At 43.4% G+C, this 14,949-nt stretch overlaps 1 protein-coding gene across 7 annotated transcripts in view; it reads right to left on the bottom strand.

Annotated features, from left to right (window-relative positions):
* Positions 1–14,949, bottom strand: part of LOC119975416 (inactive N-acetylated-alpha-linked acidic dipeptidase-like protein 2) — a 1,151,524-nt gene that overhangs the window by 494,247 nt on the left and 642,328 nt on the right. For all 7 annotated transcript variants that reach the window (XM_038815043.1, XM_038815042.1, XM_038815041.1 and 4 more), the window contains one exon: positions 13,835–13,988. In XM_038815043.1, the coding sequence (XP_038670971.1) occupies positions 13,835–13,988 (154 nt within the window). The remainder of the gene's footprint in view (positions 1–13,834; positions 13,989–14,949) is intronic.

Below are 14,949 nucleotides of genomic sequence, written 5' to 3'. Positions count from 1 at the left end.
ATTTGCCATCAGCTAGCTCTGCTTTCATGCCCTCATAATTGCCCTTGTTTTAAATTTAAAAACTAGCCTTGGAAGGACTCTTCTTTCCCTCAGACTGAATGTAAAATTCAATATTCCGATCACTGCTACTGGGGGGTATCTTCACTTTGAGATTATCAATTAATCATACCTCATTCCACAATACCAGGCCCGCTATCTCGTTGGCTCTAGAATGTTCTCAGAAACTTCTTCATTTTACACTATCTTTGCCCATCTGATTTTTCCAATCTCCATGCAGGTTAAAATCCTCCTTGATTACTGCTCAACCTTTCTGACACGCTCACCTCATCTCTTCTTTTACACTCTGTCCTACCATGTAGTTACATGACTCCCAAAGTGACTTCTTGCCTTTATTATTTCTCAAATCAATCTAAACTGCTGCCAAACACTGGAGGCTGGATTCTCCCGAATCGGCGGGATGGTCCGACTGCTGCGTAAAACACAGCACAAACCACTCCGGCCTCAGGCCGACAGGAAGTTGCGGAATTTCCCGCACTTCCGGGGGCTAGGCCAGCACCGGAGGGGTTGGCGGCGAGCCTGTCGGTGCCGAAGGGACTGCGCGAGTTAGCACATGCGCAGACCGGCCGGCGTATTCTGGCGCCTGCGCAGAGTGTGTCTTCTCCACACCTGCCATGGCAGAGCCCTACAGGGGCCGCCGTGGAAGGAATCATTTCCCCCACGGCAGAGGCCTGCCCGCAGATCGGTGGGCCCAGACTATGGGGGGGGGGCTGGGGCAGATCTCCCCCCCCCCCCCCCCCCCCCCCCAGGGACCGGACCAGCCAACTAACCAGCCAAGTCGTGCCGTGTGGGACCATATCCAATCCACGCCGGCGGGACTGGCAAGAAACCGACAGCCGCCCAGCACATCGGGGTCCGGAGAATTGCCGGGAGCGGGGGGGCGCTGCTAACGGCCCACTACCTGCGTGGCGTGACCCCACCCCTGCCGAAACCTGGTGCTGGAGAATACGGCATCAGGCGTCGGAGCGGGATCCCCAGCGGGGGGTCGGAGAATCCCGCCATGGTTGCCTGAATTTAGGTCATCTTGCTCTAATGTGCTAATACCATCATTAATTAACAGAGCCACACCTTCACTTTTTGTAACTTCCTGTCCCTCCTAAATGTCATATACCCTTCAATATTCAGGTCCCAGTCTATGTCATCCTGTAGCCATGACTCTGTAATTGCTATCAGATTGTACTTATTATCTCATTAGCGCTATCAGTTTATCCGTTTTATTTCAAATGCTGTGTGCATTTAGATACAGAGCTTTATTTTTGTCACTTTTGTAGCATCTAGCCTTCCATGAGGATTTATTCTTAGATTTGTACTCTCTGATCCTTTCTGCCAATTGTTTATCACTTCCCATATTTGTACCTTAATCTTTTGTCTTGTCTCTACTCTTTCGTATATCAAATCTTCCAAAGTTTGATCCCTTGACCCCACTCTTTCGTTTTAAAATCTCTCTACTTCCTTCGTTATGTGGCTTGCATAGAACATTAGCTCTAGCACAGTTCAGGTGTAAACTGTCACAACAGTACAGATCCCATTTTCCCAAGCACTGCTACCAGTGCCCATGAACTGGAAGCCACTTCTCCTACACCAGCCGTTGAGCATTCATTTCTCTCACCTCATTTGTCCTCTGTCAGTTTGCATGTGGCCCAGGTAATAAAAGCAAAATTATTACTTTTAAGGTTGTGCTTCTTAATTTGGTGACTAGTTTTTCATACAGACTGTTTTTTAAAAACACTCAAAGCAGCCACACAATAAATGAAACAGGTTGGAATGACAATTCCCAAAATTATGCAATATTCAAAAAAGAATGCAAATTTGAAAGCATAAGGCAGTGGCATTCCACAACACAGAACAAGGTTTCGAAACAACCCAAGAGACATATTTTTCCCACTGAGCAAGCATGCATGCCATTGGTGTTCAATTAAAATGCAAAACCAGCTTGAATTTCTCACATCTTGTGATAAATGAAACAAATTTAAAACAAAGTGATGGAATTTTCAAAGCTTGATTTAAGTGATATAGATTTCAAAAGTATTACCTCAAGGTTACCATAAATAAAGAGGAGGACACAATACATTTTGCTTAAAGAAACAAAGTGTATCTTAAAAGGTTCTCATTGACCTCTGGTTTTGATGACAAGGCAGTTCCATAATCATTAGTCCTAGCATTAAACATTTATATGGTTTGAATTCTGACTAAAAATCTAAATTGTCTTTCAGATTAATACAGTCAGCAATCAGAAGCAGTGATTTCAGCAAGAGGCTTGCATCGACTGTGTTACCCCAAATATTTCAGTCATGCAAAAAAATGTTGATTGGCTTAAATCCTGCACGGATGAAAAAACACACTACAAACCATTAGCCATGATGACGGGCTGAAATTTACCATTATTTTCAAAACAGAACTGAAGACTTCAGGGGAAAATTTTTAATCTCTGCGTAAATAACCACTTTGGAAGCAATAAACGAAGTAATGGAATGCCGATGAATTAGAGACAAAATCAAGTTGCTCAAGCACGGTAGCACAAGTGGCTAGCACTGTCGCTTCACAGCGCCAGGGTCCCAGGTTCAGTTCCCACTGGTTCACTGTCTGTGCGAAGTCTGCTCGTTCTCCCCTTGTGTGCGTGGGTTTCCTCCGGGTGCTCCGGTTTCCTCCCATAGTCCAAAGACGTGCAGGTTATATGGACTGGCCATGATAAATTGCCCTTAGTGGCCAAAAAAAAGTTAGGAGGGGTTATTGGGTTACGGGGACAGGGTCGAAGTGAGGGCTTAAGAGGGTCGGTGCAGACTCGATGGGCCGAATGCATTGTATGTTCTATGTAATTTGGTCCAACTTTTTTTTTTAAATTTAGATTACCCACTTATTTTTTCCAATTAAGGGGCAATTTAGCGTGGCCAATCCACCTACTCTGCACATTTTTGGGTTGTGGGGGCGAAACCCACGCAGACACAGGGAGAATGTGCAAACTCCACACGGACAGTGACCCAGAGCCGGGATCGAACCTGGGACCTCAGCGCCGTGAGGCGGTTGTGCTAACCACTAGGCCACCGTGCTGCCCTTGTTCCAACTTTTTTGACCAGCCAGGATGGTTCCTTGCCCAGTCAATTATATATACCAAAATTGCAGGTTATAATTTAACAAGCACACAAGAAATCTCAAAAGTAGAAAAGAATATTTAACTTATTACTAAAACTGTTCATTGAAATGTATCCACCCTCATGGGTACCTTCTCTGAGAGCCCGAGAAAATGAACTATATTCTGATCCTGACTCTTTATTCTATATTCTGTTCGTGACTCTTTATTCCATTGACAATGAATGCTGGTTTTGGGACCGGCCAAAGTATAGGATAATAGGCCCAACAACAACTAAAATGAATACATTCCTTTGATCCGAGTTAATAATACAAATGAGTTATTCAAAGAAGGAAGCTCTATAAATATTTGCAATTGCCCATTTTGAAAACAAAAATTTTCCCTGGGCTGTGACTGTCTCCTTTGGCTAACATCAGCCCTGGCCCAACTAGAAAGGAAAGGGAAAGGAAGAGAAAGAGAGAGAAGGCAACGAAAAGCCATGGAACATACAAAAGGATAATTTAATTCCATGCTGAGTGCTGCTCAACGGGCCTGTATTCTCCTGAATATTAATTATCTCCACTTCCTTTTATTATTTAAGAGGCGCTTTCTCTTGAGTGTGCAGGAAATTTCAAGCATAACTTCAAGAGATTCTGAGTCAATGAAACCTATCATTTACTTTAGAGTGCAGTGTACTCAGTATCAGCAAAGTTTAATTTATACTCCAGTCTTCATTGTTAAGTACGAGAAAAATGATTTAATTTTTACAATTTACAAAATAAACAACAACATCTCATTGACTAATATTGAATGATATCCACTCAGCATGAGTGTCCATATTATATTAAACATTCTCAGTTCTCCGTTCTATTTTTCTATTTCTCACATGTTCCTTGGTCACAGGAAGTTTGAGAGTTCAGATTTTATCAGAGAATAGGTAACAGACAGATTTCTCACATGATTAGACATTTAAAGACTTCAGCTCATTTTGAGGTCATCATGAAGTCAAAATAATATGTTGTTGCCAAAGACATTTATTTCCTTGCTATTGTGTGCGCGCTTTAGGTGCATCAACACAATACAACTAAATTAAAGGGGACAATTCACTTTGTCTGCAGTTTCTTTGCTCTTCTTGAACCCTTCTTTCCCATCACCTCCACCAACAAGTAAGACGAGCTCATAGACCGTTTATCACAAAATTCAAAACCATTTGATCCATTTCCTCAGCCCCTTCCCCTAGCTTAGCAGGCTAAAATTCCTCATAGGGTTCCTACTCGCCATTGCTCTGAACTCTTACTTTTCACTCTGTCTCCTCATGTCCTCTTTAACCTCATCACTCCATTAGATTCAGCTCCACGAGGGGCAGCACCGTAGCACAAGTGGGTAGCACTGTGGCTTCACAGCGCTAGGGTCCAGGTTCGATTCCCCGCTGGGTCACTATCTGTGCGAAGTGTACATGTTCTCCCCGTGTCTGCGTGGGTTTCCTCCGGATGCTCCGGTTTCCCCCCACAGTCCAAAGAAGTGCAGGTTAGGTGGATTGGCCATGATAAATGCCCTTAATGACCAAAAAGGTTAGGAGGGGCTATTGGATTTAGAGGATAGGGTGGAAATGAGGACTTCAGCGGGTCGGCGCAGACTCGATGGGCCGAATGGCCTCCTTCTGCACTGTATGTCCTATGTTTCAACTGACTCGATCCTATTTCCAATAAACTGGTGACCATCCAACTTCCCTTCCTGATCCCCATGTCTGCTGACATTGTGAATGGTTCTTTCTCCTCAGGTACTGTTACTTTCCCCTTCAAATCTGCGACAATCACACTTCTGAAAAAAAATCCTTGACCCCCCACCACCCTCGCAAGCTGCCACCCAATGACCAACTTCTCATCTTCGCATGAATTCCATGTTTAAATCCCTCCAAAACAGGAGGAGGCAGAATGTAGGAAATCACAGACCAGTTAGTGTCACACCTACTGTTGGAAAATTGTTAGAATAAATTATCAAGGATGTAATATCAAGACATTTGGAAAGCTAAAGCTCTAGAGTCAGCATGGTTTTATGAAGGGCAAATCATGTTTGACCAATTTGCAAGAGTTCATCGAAGATGTAACAAGCAAAGTGGGTAATGGGGATCCTGTAGATGTAGTATAGCTGGACTTCCGGAAGGTGTTTGGTAAGGTGCTGCACAGAAGATTGATTCACATGGTTGAGATCTCGTGGGATACGGATAACTTATTAGCTTGGATAGAAGATTAGCTGAAGGACAGTCGGGAGAAGTGGGTCTTTTTCTGGATGGCAAGATGCAACTAGTTGGGTGCCACAGGGTTTGGTCTTTGGGCCCCAGCTATTTACAATCTGTAGTAGCGACTTGGATACAGGGACAGAAGGATGTATTACCAAATTTGCACGTATTTCTCAGCAGTGTGCCGTTCGCTGGCGGAAGCATTTCCTCTTCCCGCCGCTTGTCAGCGGGATTGCACATTGAAGACACCCCACGTTTCCGAGAAACCCACGGGTGGGAATGCGATACACGCTGGAAAAAGAGAATCCCGACAGCCGGAGAATTCATGCATGTGTAATCCTCCTTGCAGATGGGTCCAGCCTCAATCGGAAACTTTATCGACGCCATCCTGAAGTCAAAAGGCAGGAGTTCCCACTGGGATGGGCGCTTTTTCAGTGTAATTTACCTCAAGTTTGTCAAGCCGAATGCTAAAGATTGTGGAATTTCAGGCGCAAATTAGATCCAGCACAAATCGAGTTTCTGCAACCTTTCATGTCAGTTTAAAAGATATTGGGCCAGAAGCTGACCCCATCCACAAAACTAGCTACACCTCCGATCATGGTCGTCATTGTTTGTGGGCTTTCGAGGGAGCTTATAAAACAAACAGTTTTTTAAGGAGCAAGGCAGAAGTTAAAATATTTTGAATACTTCAAAGTCACACTGAGAGATTGACTGCTGTGCACCAACATAACGAGCAAATGTTTCTGAATAGTTTCATTAAAGTCATTTGCAGCTATTTAAAATTGGATTAAAATAGAGTGGATCAGATACTGATTAAAATGCATTTCTCAGTGATAATCCATTTTCAGCTGTATTAATACATCCTGCACCAAGTAACCGTTCCTAAATATACCAAGGAATATCTTGAAAAGCAGTGTTTTTAAAAACACATTCTGAAATGCTGACCAATTGCATAAGTTCATGGTAAAATTTTCCTTTGGCATTTACAAATGTATTTGAACAAAACCTTGAAGTTTAAAAAAAGCAGTTTGGAAAATGAGCATGATTTTGGATGAAATTGTACCTCGATTGCCATTTGCACCCAAAGCAGATATTCCAGATCAAGGTTATTTAGGAGCCTCATGGGTGAATGTCCAGTCAGATAGTTGTGTAGATGTAACATCAACTAAGATGGGTAACCTGCTTGGTGTTTCTTCTCTTGCTCCCCCTTCTGTTTTTTTTTCTCCCTCTCCTGGCTGCGAGAGATCTTCTTTTGGAGTCATTTTCAAAGTCGGGGTCACGGTCCGCGGGTGGGTCGCGGGCAAGTGTAGGGAGGGTCCCAGAGCCATCCATCACGGCGTTCCCAATCATGGGAATTAACGCGCAACGGCCGCAGAAGCCAGCTTTTAAAAATGCCATCCGCAACCAGCTTTAAAAATGGGCATGCCTGGAGCCCAGCGAGAAACACCGCCTCCTCATGATGTCAGCGCGATGACTCAGGAGAAGATTTTTTGAAATTCAGTCTTTCTGCTATGTGCCCCGATCACTGATGTCACGTGCTCTGGGTGAGATTGTGATTCCTCCATTTTGTCAGCTGCAAGACTGAAACATTTAAAATGAATCATTTTGTAATAAGAAAGCGAGGGCCAGAGACACAAACAGGCCAGGATCTCAGAACTAAACCTGCTGGAGTGAGTGGCTCAAGAGAATCCACAGCAGGACAAAGCAGTGGTGGTGTGAGCTCCAGGGCCTCTGATGAAGAACCCATACAGAAATGGAACATTGGATGACCAAACAAGTGAGATCCTGAGGACCAAGCAGGCTCACCAGTTGTGTTAAAGGTAAGCGAAAATGATGGGTCACGAAGTTTGGGCAGCGTGGATTGCCAAAGTTGGCCAGCATGGGTCACGAAGGTCGTCCGGTGTGGGTCGCGACGGTCGACTGGCATGGGTCGACTAGAAGGTTGGCTGGTTGATAAAAAAGTTTCAAAAGGAATTACCCTTTGGACCCCCAGGAGGATCTCTACAGACCTCACTTTGAAAGCCACTGTTTATGCAACAGTGGGGCAGCACGGGAGGACATAGGTAGCACTGTTGCTTCACAGCTCCAAGGTCCCAGCTTGGGTCACTGTCTGTGCGGTGTCTGCACGTTCTCCCCGTGTGTGCGTGGGTTCTTCCAGGTACTTTGGTTTCCTCCCACACGTCCCGAAAGACATGCTGTTAGGTGAATTGGACATTCTAAATTTTCCCTCTGTACCCGAACAGGCGGCAGAATGTGGCGCCTCAGGGCTTTTCACAGAAACTTAATTGCAGTGTGCCTACTTGTGACAATAAAGATTGTTTTTTAAACAAGCTTATTACTTTCTCAAAGCTTTGCGCTTACATCAAGTTCTTGTATTTTTTACTTACGAAGAATATGTGGGAGTACATATGGGTGCAAAGAGTCTGTTAACACAATTACATGTACTTTGAGTGTTACAAAGCATGAGGATTAAGGTATTTTGTTGCCAATGGCCAGAGAAGCAAGAATCGCTGTTTTCTGACGATTGATGGCTTGTAATCTTATCTTCTATTGTGCCCCTTCTATAAGGATATGATTTTATGTTATTTAAAAAGAAAGAGTGAATCAAAGGCATATGAGAGAAAGAGCAATGCATAGCATGCTACTGTCGTCACAACATGTAAAATGTTCTTTGTATAATATTGGCAACAGCATTCTTAAGTTTTTTGTGCACCGGACACAGTGTTTAAAATTGGTCATCAATTAGAAATTAGGAAACTTTGTTTCCCCGTTAACTGGTCAGATACACATTTTTAAAATGCAAATAAATTATTTCTCTTATAATTTAGAGTACCCAATTGTTTTTCCAATTAAGGGCCAATATAGTGTGGCCAATCCCCCTATCCTGCACATCTTCAGATTGTGGGGGTGAGACCCACGCAGACACGAGGAAAATGTGCAAACTCCACACAGACAGTGACACGGGATCAAACCGGCCTCCGTGCTGGCCTGTAAATAATTATTTCTGAGAAGGAATGAAATCCTTTCATAACATGTGAGGAGATAAAGTTAATGAGATCTAGGAAGACTGCAACAGTTCACAAAATGTTCAGATCAAGATAAAGAACACAAAGCAACAAGGGAAAGCCCAAAAAAAAACGCTGTGAATTGCCAGCAAATAAAATGCAGTGCCTTCCAAAGCTGGAAAGTAAGCAATCTCTAACCTTGGAAAGGGTCAACAGAAAATTACTGCAACATTTAAAAAACCGGAAGTATACCATGTTGTGCATTAAAACACAGTGGTTGAAAGTTGAAGGTACCAAAGTAATTAGAACTAAATTACTTGAAACGTTGCAACAATGAGGCTCTGATTAATCATTTTTCAAGTGAACTACTTGATGTTCTGGAGGAATGATTTTAACTGTTACAAACTGCTACATCACGAAGAAGCTTTCCATACAACCAAAACTATCTGTTTTGAATGCTGTTAAATTAAGTCTATTGAAAAAGCTGAAGTGTTGATAACATTGTGCAAAAATCCATGTCTGTCTCACACATGCATTCGGATGACTGACAAACTAACTCATTGTAGTTTTGTTTACATGGGTGATTATGTTGAAGAAAAAGGAACTTGTTGTATGTACCTGAGGTTAATATATAATACATGTACACTATAATTGCAGGACTAATTCTCAACCAAGTGCATTTTTTAGTATCATGGTCATAAACATAGACAGAAATTAATAAAGATAAACATTTTCACACCATAAAATACAGCTTATACATTTTTGGCAAGTCTGAGCATTTCATGGTTGAATAAGTACTTGCACAAGTAAGTTGTTGCAAGAAGTTATTCTATAGCTGTGGGTACTCATCATGCTTTTGTAAGTCTGGAAATTTGGAATAATATATTCATAGATCTTTGCAGCACAGTCGGAAACAATTTGCTCCATTGTACTTGCACTAGTATTCGGAGAGGGTTATCTAACTAGTCCCAATCGCTTGCTCTTTCCCCATACATTTATTTTTTTTTAAATTTAGAGTACCCAATTCTGTTTTTTTCCAATTGAGGGGCAATTTGGCAGGGCCAATTCATCTACCCCACACATCTTTGGGTTTTGTGGGTAAGACCCACACAGACACGGGATGAATGTGCAAACTCCACACGGACAGTGACCCGGGCCACTTACCTTTTACATGTTTCTTTTAAAAGCTATTAGAAATTCTAGATTTGCTATTGTTTCTATTAAGACATGCTATGCCCTAACGATTTTCCATACTGTAAATTCTTCCTATCTTTCAGTCAATGATGACCAGAAACTTCTACTCTCGAATTGCCAACTCACCATCCAATGAAAATGGATTTTCCTGCCCACGTCATCAAAACCCTTCATAATTTTAAAATCTTGAAAAGATCTCCTTTTAAACTTTTTAAGCTCTAATTAAAACATCAGTTACTTTAATCTCTCCTTATGAATAAAACCTCTTATCCCAAGAAATCTCTTTCACCCACTTCCCATGGCTTCTGTATTTTTTCTAAAATAGTGAAGCAAAAAGTGGACACTATGGGCGAAATTCTCTGACCGCCAGCAGGGTCGGAGAATCGCCTGGGGGCGCCTAAAATCCCGCCCCCGCCGTGGCAGATTCTCCGCCACCCGGGAAGTGGCGGGGGCAGGAATCTCACCACTCCGATCGGAGAGGCCACTGCGATGATTCTCCGGCCCGAATGGGCCGAAGTCCCGCCGCTGGGAGGCCTCTCCCGCCGCCGAGGTTTAAACCAGCTCAGCAACGGCGGGCTCAGTGGCGCGAGCAGGCCCCTGGGGTCCTGGGGGGGCGGGGGCGATCGAACCCCGGGGGGGGTGCCCCCACGGTGGCCAGGCCCGCGGTCGGGGCCCCCTGCTCAGACTCTGGGCCAGTGCCCTGGCTGCACTCTTTCTCCTTCTGCGCCGCCATGGCCTCCGCCATGGCGGAAGCGGAAGAGAACCCCACATCGCGCATGCGCCAGCAGTGACGTCAGCGGCCAGCTGCCGCTGACGTCACTGCCGGCGCATGTGCGGACCGGCGAAAGCCTTTCGGCCAGCCCCGCTGCTGGGGACGCCGGTCTTCTGGTGCCAACCGCTCTGGCACGGGGCTGGCCCCCCAAAGGTGGGGAGAATTCCCCACCTTTGGGAGGCGCGACCCGAGTGGTTGGCGCCACTCCCCTACTCCGGGACCCTCCGTCACGCCGGGTAGGGGAGAATGCCGCCCTATATTTCTCATGTAGACTAACCAAGGAATGGTACAGATCTGGCATCTTCTCTTAAGTCAGTGAACTATCTTGCCATTCTATTCGACCTGAATTACGTTACCAAGCCCGGTTCCTTTCCATCAGAATGAGAGTCTACTTTCTCTTCTGCATATTTGTCTATTTCTCCAATAACCTACTGTCACGAAGCACGCTGATGTTATCTGCAAGCATATCCCAACTTGGAACATGGATTCATGGGAGTGCGTACTTTTGTTTTGGTATGAAGAGACAAGCAAAACCTAGTGAGAATAAATAGCCCAGTCATCGTGTAATAATTATTAAGAAAAGACATATACAAACAAACCGGACTACATTACTCTCACCCAAGTTAAGATGTATGAACTATTAAACACATAGTTTCTACAGAATGTGCCCCTTGTTACAGAATATCTCAACAATACCTGGGCTCTGTAAGACTTCACTGGTTCCCCAAATTTTATCCAAATTGAATAGCCAGCTATAGTACCACATAATACAGGGATGATACTAAAATTGGAAACCGTTTTTTTCCCCTGGTCCAGTGGAGATATTTTAAAACTGCTGTTACGGAGGTTTATTGCACTGCTTTGGCTCAAAGATTCAGAAGTTTGTTTGCTGTAAAGTTGGACTTCAGGCTTGGTAGCTGGAAACTGGCCTGACCGCTTTCTAGATTGCTCGATGGTAATCGCCTCTCCTGACTTTTCAGGGAGTGGACAATTATACCTTTGTTGTTCTTTGATTATACCTTCTGTGTATTTAGCTGTTTTCCCCTCTCAACTTCCTTGACTGTACATTAACATATGTATATCTCAGGTGCCTTCCTCATCATCTATGTCCAGTTTCACTTCCATACGCTATTCATACTTATCTAAACTGCCATTCTAAACTTGTGACTGTGAGACGCATACCAATGGAGGCCAATTTGAATACTGCCTACAGCTATCTCCAGGCATGTTCATGACACTATCTACTGCTAAAGCCTCTGTCACTGCAAACTCTTTATTACAAGGCTTCCTTTGTCGGCCAATCATTGTTGATACCTATGAATGAGGCTCTACTGATTAACACAAGGTGTGAAAATGTATTATGCTGGAGGACCATTTAATAATGCTCAATGGATCCTGAGTTTATTTGTACTTTTCTCTAAAGGCCAAAAACATCCAATTTGATATTACCAGAAAGATTTTTAATCAAAAAACAGGACTCGAAACTGCCAAAAGTGGGAGTGTGGGTGAGCGACCTGACGGAATTCCTGAGGCTGGTGAAGGTTAAGTTTGTCTTAAGGGGGTTGGTCAATGGGGTCACTCGGAGATGGAAGCTGATTATTGATTTCTTTAAGGAGGTTTGAGGGGTCAGCAAAAGGGGAGGGATTGGGGGGGGAGAATGGGGAAGACAGGAAGAGGGTATTGGGAAGCGGGAAGCAGGGGGGAATGGGTGTTGGTTGTTTACAATGTTGTATGGTTGTTTTTCTGTTTTTCTTTGTTTATATGTAAATGTGTTGAATGAAATATTTGTAAAAATATAAATAAACATCGATGTTAGTTTCACAGCAGGGAACTTGAGATCCATTCAGGTGTGAAGGGAAACAAAATTAAACAATCCAGATATCTGGTTGTCTGGAAGCTGTCGATCACAGCCTAATAAAAGCAATTTCTCACTGATGTGAATAAAAGTCTTGCAGATTAAAGGATCTGAGGGGGTTTAATACTTGAAGATGTGATTTTCGCTTTCTAGGAATTTACAACTGCTGTTTTTTCTGCCTGAGGTAGCTAAAGCAGTGATCACTTCACTGTTTCTGTCCAGACTGCTCTCAGGCTTCCAGGCAAGTCTCTTATATGGGAAACCTCTGTTATGAGGGAAGGTCTTTGTTATGAGAGGTGTCTGTTTTGAGGGTGCCTGATTTGCATTGTGGGGGTGGGAGAGGGGCTCTTCAATGAATTTTGGGAGCACTCACCTTAAAGACTTACCCCTTTGACCCAATGTGAGGTCCATTGCATTAGGGCCATGCTTACATATACCTGCACCAATATATGCCCATGTGAATCCTGGCCCAGAGGACTGCAGAATCATGCAAGTGCAGAGAATCCGGTCTCCAGCCCGTTAATAGGGCAGAAATGGGTCCATTTGACTTATTTACATCCTTCTATTGGCACGGGGCGTGAACCTTGATGACACTACCAACAGGGGAGGAGCACGGGATTGACAATGTCAAATTCTTTGCCTAATCATGTATCTCTCTGCCAGCGTTGGGCAGCAGAGAAGCCAGCCCCTATTCTAAATTGTATGGGTGGAAATAGTTGATGATTCAAATAATAAAATATGCAATACAATTATTCAGGAGCACACAGTGGCGTTTGTTTCACAGTTGGGGATATGATTGAAAAGCAATTGAGACCGAATGAGTCGCACTCAAAGTTAAATAGGTTGTAGAGTCAGTTCCGGCCATATACAAGTACATAACATAAAACTACATAATTTAGCAATAATTGCTCAGGAGCTCAGTGAGGGAGATGGAAATGTCAAAACGATTCAACATGGTTTCTGTTTTAAAGGTGACATTAGTACTATCACAATCGAGTTTGAGCAGAAAACCTTTCACTGCAGACAGAGCCTGCTGCTGACATGGAATAGCACAATCGGGAAAAAATATTCAATTCCTCAGTGCTGACAAAATATTAATTTCCTCTATCAGGAGCAAAATTGTGCACTGATCAGAAAACATATAAATTACTGGCAATTATCTTTTTTCTTGCAGAATTGCTACGACTCAGAAGGAAGCCATTTTGGCCTATTGTTTCTGCATTGGCTGTCCAAACATAGTGCTATTCCCCTGTGTTTTGCCATACCATTTCCATTCAAGTTATCATCTAATGCCCTTTTGAATGCCTGGACTGAACCTGCCGCCAGGTTCCAGGACCTCCAGGGAGTGCATTTCAGAGTCGACCCACTCGTGTGAAAATGTTTTTAGCTCACGTCACATTTGCATCTTTCATCTTCTTTCAGCAGTTGTTACTAAGGTAAATGGCCTGTTGTTACAAGTGATTTGTTATCACTCAGATGCTGGTGTTTCCATTGTTTCTGGGGCTTTTTACAACTTGCAGGACTCAGCCATCAACTCATACAGAACCTATTAAGTGTAGACAATCACAGTATTTGCCAAAAAGTTGGCCACTAAACCATTTTCCTCTCAGTCACTAACAAATATCAGGAGATCTCTTTGACTCACCAACACTAGGATATCCTGGTGTGGATGGATCTCCTCCAGGGTTCAAAGAAATCCAAAACGTTTCATCACCAATCTTTTCCTTTTGGGGTGAAGAATCGCAAGGGTCAATGTAGACCAAAGCTCCTCCAAAACCAACTTCCAATAATAAAGATAACTGCAAATGACAACGTATAATTTGATTAACTAGTGACAGATGCAAAATATTGAAATCAAGTTTGTGGGTTTAAATACCTAATTTGAAATGCTTGCTGGCCTTTCCAACTGGAAAAATAGAACCCAAATTTGTAATCCAATTGATCATTTGTGCGATCGAGCAGCCATGCTGCGCTCAAAAAGTAGCATGCCGTGGCGCAGCGTGGCCGATAAAAGGTGGGAGACCCCGCTCCCGGCACCTACCCGGCTCGCAATACCTCGCGACATCTAACGTGATGTCACTAGGCGTTGCAATGAAAATCCCGCCCACCTGGCGCGTCGAGCTCTTCAGTGTACCAGAAAGGGCTGCGCGTTCCCTGCTGAGGCTCCCTATCTTACCGGTGTCCCGTTTTATAGCATCGTGTTTCTTGGCGTGTCTAAATGCGCTCACTATGGGACTTTGTTCGCATGTTGTTTTATCCCTCCCCACATGTTTTGTTAATCTAAGCCATTCTACTCATTTCAAGTGTGTTTTTAATGACTTATTACTTTGTGAATCATGGAAATAGGCTTATGAAAACACACCAATATGGTAAAAACAAACAGTTCAAATATTCAGTGCTTACTTATTCCTTGATTTCAACCTGGAAGCCAAATATAGTTAGTGGTACGTGAGATATGCTCAGGAAACCCAAAGTTGAATTAGTCATGAAATAAAGCTGAAATTGTTTGCTAAGTCTCAACAGTTTCCGATTAAATATCCTTCTCTTGAAGCTGACTGCTGAGAAAACAGTTACATGTGAGACTACAGTGTAGGTTAAACCTATGACTTGGTTCTCAGCTATGACAGCTGCACAGTCTCCTCATTATTACTGACATATGGCGCACTTAAAACATTAGTTAACTTTTATGTATCTGTTTTATTCATGACCATGATATTACCATGCCATCAAGTTACACTTGTTACAAAGCCAGGTTTATAG

The sequence above is a fragment of the Scyliorhinus canicula genome, chromosome 13 (assembly GCF_902713615.1).
Source record: "Scyliorhinus canicula chromosome 13, sScyCan1.1, whole genome shotgun sequence".
Lineage (NCBI taxonomy): Eukaryota > Metazoa > Chordata > Chondrichthyes > Carcharhiniformes > Scyliorhinidae > Scyliorhinus > Scyliorhinus canicula.
Note: the sequence above shows the minus strand (reverse complement) of the source record. Positions and strands in the feature narration are given on the sequence as shown.